Source organism: Amblyraja radiata, chromosome 20 (genome assembly GCF_010909765.2).
Source record: "Amblyraja radiata isolate CabotCenter1 chromosome 20, sAmbRad1.1.pri, whole genome shotgun sequence".
Classification (NCBI taxonomy): Eukaryota; Metazoa; Chordata; class Chondrichthyes; order Rajiformes; family Rajidae; genus Amblyraja; species Amblyraja radiata.
This window is the reverse complement of record NC_045975.1, coordinates 264,649-272,841: the sequence shown is the minus strand read 5'-3', so window position 1 is coordinate 272,841 and position 8,193 is coordinate 264,649. Positions and strand designations below refer to the sequence as shown.

Here is an 8,193-nt window from a genome sequence, read left to right as displayed (position 1 = left end):
TTCTCTCTCTGCCCTCACTCTCTACCCCCCCCCCTCTCTAGATGTGACTGCAAGTTGGGGGCTATGCATCAGTAGATAGGGTGGCTATGGGGTAAAAGAAGAAAATTAATAAAATTAATATAATATCAAGGGGGGTAATTAGCGTGAGTGGGGGGGGGGGGTGTGGGGGGGATAGTTAGTGTTTGTGACGCTGCATGCCGCCTCCCCCCCCCCCCCCCACAACCGCACGTTGGGGGAACAGACCCAACGGGTCGGCGCTTCGTCTAGTGTATATATATATATATATATATATATATATATAATATAATATAATGGGTGAGCAGCTAAGTTCCATTAGATTGATTCCCGACACGACGAGTGATCTATTGAAACATAATAGAGACACTAATACAAATAACATTTTTCACTCATAGATTAGTAAACTTTTTGGATGCTCTAAATGAAAGGCGGAAGTAGTTTAGTTGAAGAGATATAGCGCGGAAACAGGCCCTTCAGCCCACCGAGTCCGTGCCGACCAGCGATCTCCGCACACTATCACTATCCTACACACACTAGGGATAATTTTACATTTGTACCAAGTCAATTAACCTACCAACCTGTAGGTCTTTGGAGTGTGCAAAGAAACCGAAGATCTCGGAGAAAACCCACGCGTTCATCATGGGGAGAACGTACAATGGAAGCCGGGCCGCCGGCGCCGTAAGCGCTGTCCCACCATGCGGCCCATATTGTTGAATATCTTCATCACAGATCGATAGATGTTTAGATATGAAGAGAATCAAGGTGCAGGGAGTTAGTGCTGGAAGCCCCCCGTTCACCAAGAGAAGATCAGGGAGGACTCTCAAAGAAGATGACGGTGTAGAAGTTCCCAGGGACTGATAATATCCAAACCAGGTTATTGGGGAAGGCAATAGAGATCTCGTTTGGGCTGTGACTGGGCCAGTACAGGGATAGGACCTACTTGCATGCGGAAAAGCATGGACATGGTAGGGATAGTCAGCCATGATCATATTGAATGGCGGTGCAGGCTCGAAGGGCCGAATGGCCTACTCCTGCACCTATTTTCTATGTATCTATGTATCTATCGCGGTTTGGTGAGGGGGAGATATGGTAGCAAACATTCTCTCAACGCGTCTAAAACCAATGACATATGTTTAGGCGGCATCTGAAGAAGATGTTTTTCTCAGAGAGGAAGTTGGTGCCTGGAACACACTCACACAACATAACTATTATGCAGAGAAAGAGTTGAATCATTAAGTTCTGCAGATGTATAAATGGATCAACATGGAGGTGGTGGGTCGAAGGGCCTGTAGTTGTGATGGAGGACCTAATGACCCTAAAACCTGCCCTTATCAAAGCCAATCACGGAATCCACTCGCACGCAGCCGCCTGAATACCGGGCGTTTGCAATCACACGCAGCCGCTTGCAATCCCAGTAGCGAACCCGCGGGAGAGGGTCTGCTAACACTGGGAAATCACCCCACGGGCTAGTAACGCGACTCTGCCAGCGATTCAAAATATGCACCAAGAATGTAATTCCAAAACGCCTACTCTCCGCGTGGTCTCTACCTCTCCCTCGTGAGTTTATTCTGGGCGGCCGCGGGCGCCTCTCCCCCACCTCCTCTCGCCTCCTGTCCCCCCTCCTCTCGCCTCCTGTCCCCTTCCCCCCCCCTCCTGTTCCCCCCGCCACCTGTCTCTCCCACCCCCTCCTGTCTCCCCCCTCCTGTCCCCCCCACCTGTCCCCCCTCCTGTCCCCCCCACCTGTCCCCCCTCCTGTCCCTTCCCCCCTCGCCTCCTGTCCCTTCCCCCCTCGTCTCCTGTCCCTTCCCCCGGGAATCGCACCCCCCTCCTGTCCCCCCCCCCCCCCCTGACCTCCCCTCTCCTCCTGCCCCCCCCCCTCCCCCGTGGACAAAACCAGCGCGTCTCGTCGTGAATATAACCCCCCGCGGGTGGAAGTGAAGATTCACAAACCTGGATTTATTTCACCGGCGGTGTTGCACTAGAGTTACCCCGCAAAAAGACACAAAGTGCTGGAGTAATCTCTGGTTAACATGGCGAGGTGACGTTTTAAATCAAGACCCTAAATCTGTTCCGAAGCGTCACCCATCCATTCCATCCCCTCCAGAGAGGCTGCGCGACCCGTTGAGTTACTCCAGCACTTTGTGTTTTTTGTAAACTAGCACGTACAATTGCTGGTGTCCACACGGGATTTATCCACGCAGGGTGTGGTCGCTCCCGGGGAGACTCGGGGCGATCCCGATTCCGCCCCGAATGAGCACCCAGAGATTTAACCCAGGCCACGACAAACCCCCACTCCCCACTCCAACTCCCCTCCCCACTCCGACCCCCTCCCCCTCCAACCCTCTCCCTCTCCACCCCCCCCCCCACCTCCAGCCCCCTCACACCCTCCACCCCCCACTCCCCCCTCAAACCGTCTCCCTCCCCTCCAGCCCCTTCACCCCTACAACACTCTCCCTTCCTCCCCACAACACCCCCCCCCCCCTTACCCAACCCTCCCCCCACTCCCTCTGTGATGGGTGGGGAGTCTGGGAATGTCTGCTCCCCGCGGGGGTCTTTCCTCTCCCTCGGGAATCTCCCCCCCCCCCCCCCGGCCACACTCACTTTCACCGAGAAGACCATGGCGGTGAGTCCGAGGCAGCAGATGTTCATGTAGAAGAGGTTGAAGATGGACCAGGGCAGGTGATCACGCACCGGCATCGCGACGGACACCGTCTGCACGGAGCGAGGAGTCATTGGCACCTGGTCACTTCTGTACTCCATCGTGGACTGCAGGGAACGAGCGGAGTTGCGAGACGGGGCTGGTCAGGCAAGGCGGGGCTTGGAGCGAGTGCCAAGCACAACGAACGGAGGGGCGAGTGCACAATGAGCCGACAAGCCGCGACCTCCACAGCAGCCGCGATCTCCTCGCTGGAGTTGAGAAGAATGAGGGGAAACATAGAAACATAGAAATTAGGTGCAGGAGTAGGCCATTCGGCCCTTCGAGCCTGCACCGCCATTCAATATGATCATGGCTGATCATCCAACTCAGTATCCCGTACCTGCCTTCTCACCATACCCTCTGATCCCCTTAGCCACAAGGGCCACATCTAACTCCCTCTTAAATATAGCCAATGAACTGGCATCGACTACCCTCTGTGGCAGGGAGTTCCAGAGATTCACCACTCTCTGTGTGAAAAAAGTTCTTCTCATCTCGGTTTTAAAGGATTTCCCCCTTATCCTTAAGCTGTGACCCCTTGTCCTGGACTTCCCCAACATCGGGAGCAATCTTCCTGCATCTAGCCTGTCCAACCCCTTAAGAATTTTGTAAGTTTCTATAAGATCCCCTCTCAATCTCCTAAATTCTAGAGAGTATAAACCAAGTCTATCCAGTCTTTCTTCATAAGACAGTCCTGACATCCCAGGAATCAGTCTGGTGAACCTTCTCTGCACTCCCTCTATGGCAATAATGTCCTTCCTCAGATTTGGAGACCAAAACTGTACGCAATACTCCAGGTGTGGTCTCACCAAGACCCTGTACAACTGCAGTAGAACCTCCCTGCTCCTATACTCAAATCCTTTTGCTATGAAAGCTAACATACCATTCGCTTTCTTCACTGCCTGCTGCACCTGCATGCCTACTTTCAATGACTGGTGTACCATGACACCCAGGTCTCGCTGCATCTCCCCTTTTCCTAGTCGGCCACCATTTAGATAATAGTCTGCTTTCCTGTTTTTGCCACCAAAATGGAGAACCTCATTGAAACTGAACAGTGAAAGGCTTGGATAGGGTGGGTGTTTCCACTTCCTCGACTTCCTCATTCACAGACCACAGTCTGTTCGTATTGGTGGAAATGTGTCAGCCTCGATAACAATCAGCACGGGAGCACCTCAAGGCTGCGTGCTCAGCCCCCTGCTGTACTCACTCTATACTCATGACTGCGTAGCCGGTCACAGTGCGAACTCCATCATCAAGTTCGCTGACAATACCACTGTTGTGGGACGTATCACTAATGGGGATGAGTCAGAGTATAGAAGAGAGATCGAGCTACTGTCCATATGGTGCCAGCACAATAACCTGGCCCTCAACACCAGCAAAACCAAGGAACTGATTGTGGACTTTGGAAGGAGTAGGATGGGGATCCACAGTCCCGTTTATATCAATGGGTCGATGGTTGAAAGGATCAAGAGCTTCAAATTCCTGGGCGTGCACATCTCTGAAGATCTTTACTGGTCCGAGAACACCGATGCAATTATCAAGAAAGCACATCAGCGCCTCTATTTCCTGAGAAGATTACGGAGAGTCGGTTTGTCAAGGAGGACTCTCTCTAACTTCTACAGGTGCACAGTAGAGAGCATGCTGACTGGTTGCATCGTGGCTTGGTTCAGCAACTTGAGCGCCCTGGAGAGGAAGGGACTACAAAAAGTAGTAAACACTGCCCAGTCCATCATCGGTTCTGACCTACCTTCCATCGAGGGGATTTATCGCAGTCGCTGCCTCAAAAAGGCTGGCAGTATCATCAAAGACACCCATCCTGGCCACACACTCATCTCCCTGCTACCTTCAGGTAGAAGGTACAGGAGCCTGAAGACTGCAACGACCAGGTTCAGGAATAGCTACTTCCCCACAGCCATCAGACTATTAAACCTGGCTCGGACAAAACTCTGAACATTAATAACCCATTATCGGTTATTTGCACTTTATCAGTTTATTTATCCATGCGTTTAGTAGTCAATGCCTGCTATGTTCTGTGTGCTGAAGCAAAGCAAGAATTACATTGTCCTATCAGGGACACATGACAATAACCTCACTTGAACTTGAACTTGAACTTGAGGGGAACCTCCTTCAGTGTGTGAGCGATCTGCAGAACAAAGATCCTATAGCGGAGCTGAGCTGTAGAATCTTTGTACTGCAGAACTTTATCGATCTTTCTGCGCCTTTTGAAGAACGGAGGGGTGGGTGGGCTAACGTACCTCGTGGAAAACTGCGCATGCGCGTTGACAGCAGCTGCATTAATCTGGGGGGGAGGGGCGAGACCACGAGGAAAGGCATTGTGAGGTCAGCAGCTGGGCAATCTTAATCTTTTTTTTAAATGTCAGTTTGGTGATGGAAATAATGGACTATATTTATAGACTGGATTTTTTAAATCATAAGGGAAATTTCTACCAGAAAGGGGTTGGGGAAGAGGATAGAGGGAGGAGGAGGGAGGGAGGGGAGGGAGGAGGGAGAGGGGGAAAGGGGGAAGAGTGTGGAGGGAGTGGAGAGGGGGAAGAGTATGGAAGGAGGGGAAGAGTGGTAGGGGGAGGGGGGAGAGTGGGGAGGGAGGGGGAGGGTAAGAGTGGGGAAGGGAGGGTTGGGGAGGGAGAGGGGTGGGGGAAGGGGGGAGAGAAGTGGAAGAGTGGGAAGGGAGGGGGAAAGGGGGAGGGGGAGAGTGATGGGAAATGGGGGGAGAGAGTTGGGGGTGGGGGTGGGGGGAGGAGATGGGTGAGGAGAGGAAGATGGAGAGGGGGGTGGGGGAGGGGTGAGAGAGGGATGGGGGGGGGGGGGAGTCCATCTATTCCCCACTCCCTATCACCCCCCACTCCTCTCCCTCTATTCCCACACTCTCCCTCCTCACCTCCCCCATTACCCACTCTCCCTCCCCACTCCCTCCTCTCCCTCAAAGGGAGGGGGAGTGGGGAAGAGGGGGAGTGGGGTAGGGGTAGTGTTGGAAGAGGGAGAGAGGGGTAGGGGTGGGGGGGAGAGAGGTGGGGGTTGGGGGTGGGAGAGGAGGAGGGAGAGTGGGGAGGGAGAGAGGGAGGGGGAGGGGTAGGGGCAGTCCATCTGTTCCCCATTCCCTATCACCCCCAATCCTCTTTCTCTATTCCCACACACGTGATGACGCGCTTCGACACAGGCTGCGGGGGGGGGCTGGGGCAGGTGCAAAGGCATATGTAAATGGCTCCATTCCGATTGGACATCTGTGAGCATTGGGCATTGTGACATCACACGATGGAACGTTCACCAACATTCTATGGGTTTTTTGAGGGGAGGGGGAAGGATTTTATTAAAAATGTGTACATAAACACTACAAAATTTAATGAGAAGTGGATCTGAGAATGTAAAAGTGAAATCTCTACCGAAATGGAAAAAATCACGAAATTTGAGCAAGGAATCAAAGGCCAAATCACATACACACACACCCACAATCACACACACACACATACACACACACACACACACACACACACACACACACACACACACCCACAATCACACACACACACACACACACACACACACACACACACACACACACACACACACACACACACACACACACACACACACACACACACACATACACCCACAATCACACACACACACACACACACACACACACACACACACACACACACACACACACACACACACACACACACACACACACATTCCCTCTGTCCGAGCACGACGTGAGTAGGGCTCTGACACGGGTGAACACGAGGAAAGCTGCAGGCCCCGATGGCATCTCGGGGCGAGTACTTAAGTCCTGTGCTACGCAGCTAGCTCCAGTGCTCACTACAATATTCAACCTCTCCCTGGACAAGTCCGTGGCCCTTTACGTGGTACATTACAAACCCACTGACTCACATGGCTATCTGGACTACACGTCTTCCCACCCTGCCCCCTGTAAAGACTCCATCCCCTACTCCCAATTCCTCCGCCTACGCCGCATCTGTTCCCAGGATGAGACATTCCACACCAGGGCATCGGAAATGTCCTCGTTCTTCAGGGAACGGGGATTCCCCTCCGCCACCATAGATGAGGCTCACACCAGGGTCTCATCCATACCCCGTAACACTGCTCTCTCTCCCCATCCCCGCACTCGCAACAAGGGCAGAGTCCCTCTGGTCCTCACCTTTCACCCCACTAGCCGCCAAATACAACACATAATCCTCCGCCATTTCCGCCACCTCCAACGTGACCCCACCACTCGCCACATCTTCCCATCTCCCCCCATGTCTGCCTTCCGCAAAGACCGCTCCCTCCGCAACTCCCTCGTCAATTCTTCCCTTCCCTCCCGCACCACCCCCTCCCCGGGCACTTTCCGTTGCAACCGCAAGAAATGCAACACCTGTCCCTTCACCTCCCCCCTCGACTCCATTCAAGGACCCAAGCAGTCGTTCCAGGTGCGACAAAGGTTCACCTGTATCTCCTCCAACCTCATCTACTGCATCCGCTGCTCTAGATGTCAGCTGATTTACATCGGGGAGACCAAGCGTAGGTTGGGCGATCGTTTCGCCGAACACCTCCGCTCAGTCCGCAAAAACCTACCTGAACTCCCGGTGGCTCAGCACTTCAACTCCCCCTCCCATTCCCAATCCAACCTCTCTGTCCTGGGTCTCCTATAAAAAAACTTTGAAGAAGTCCGTGGCCCTGCCTGCTTCAAAAAATCCATAATTGTACCGGTACCAAAAAATGCCTCCCCAGCTTGTCTGAATGACTACCGTCCGGTGGCCCTCACCTCGGTAGTCATGAAATGGTTTGAGAGGCTGGTGAAGAAACACATCTGCGCCTTCCTCTCTCGCAACATGGACCCGTTGCAGTTCGCATACCGTCCGAACAGATCCACGGATGATGCGGTCTCCCAGATTTTGCACACCGCTCTCTCTCATCTTGACAGCCAGAAGGGGGGCTACGTGAGGATGCTGTTCATAGACTTCAGTTCAGCCTTCAACACGATAGTCCCCACCAGACTGGCCGAGAAGCTACTGGAATTAGGGCTCAACACCCCCCTGTGTGCCTGGGCCCTGGACTTTCTCACCGCTGGGCCCCAGGTAGTCAAGGTGGGAGGGAATACATCGAAGTCCCTCACCCTGAGCACAGGATCGCCCCAGGGTTGCGTCCTCAGCCCCCTTTTGTACTCCTTGTACACACATGACTGTGTGGCTAGGTTCAACTCCAACTCAATAATTAAGTTTGCTGATGACACTGTGGTGGTGGGCCTGATCTCAGACAACGATGAGAAGGCCTACCGGGAGGAGGTGCCTGATCTAGCACTCTGGTGTCAGGACAACAGCTCTTGACTCTTGAACATCAAAAAAACTAAGGATCTGATCGTGGACTTTAGGAGGGCACATCATCCGAGGACCTACACACCATTGAGGATAAATGGGGATACTGTGGATAGGGTGAGCTGTTTTAAATACCTGGGAGTC

The 8,193-nt window shown here is 53.1% G+C and overlaps 1 protein-coding gene across 1 annotated transcript in view; it reads right to left on the bottom strand.

Moving 5' to 3' along the window:
- LOC116984466 (dispanin subfamily A member 2b-like) overlaps positions 1-2,912 on the bottom strand; it is a 12,560-nt gene extending 9,648 nt beyond the window's left edge. Inside the window, exon 1 of the mRNA XM_033038591.1 lies at positions 2,620-2,912. Coding sequence (XP_032894482.1) covers positions 2,620-2,778 — 159 coding nt within the window. The 5' untranslated portion in view covers positions 2,779-2,912. The remainder of the gene's footprint in view (positions 1-2,619) is intronic.
- Between the last annotated feature and the right edge of the window lie 5,281 nt (positions 2,913-8,193).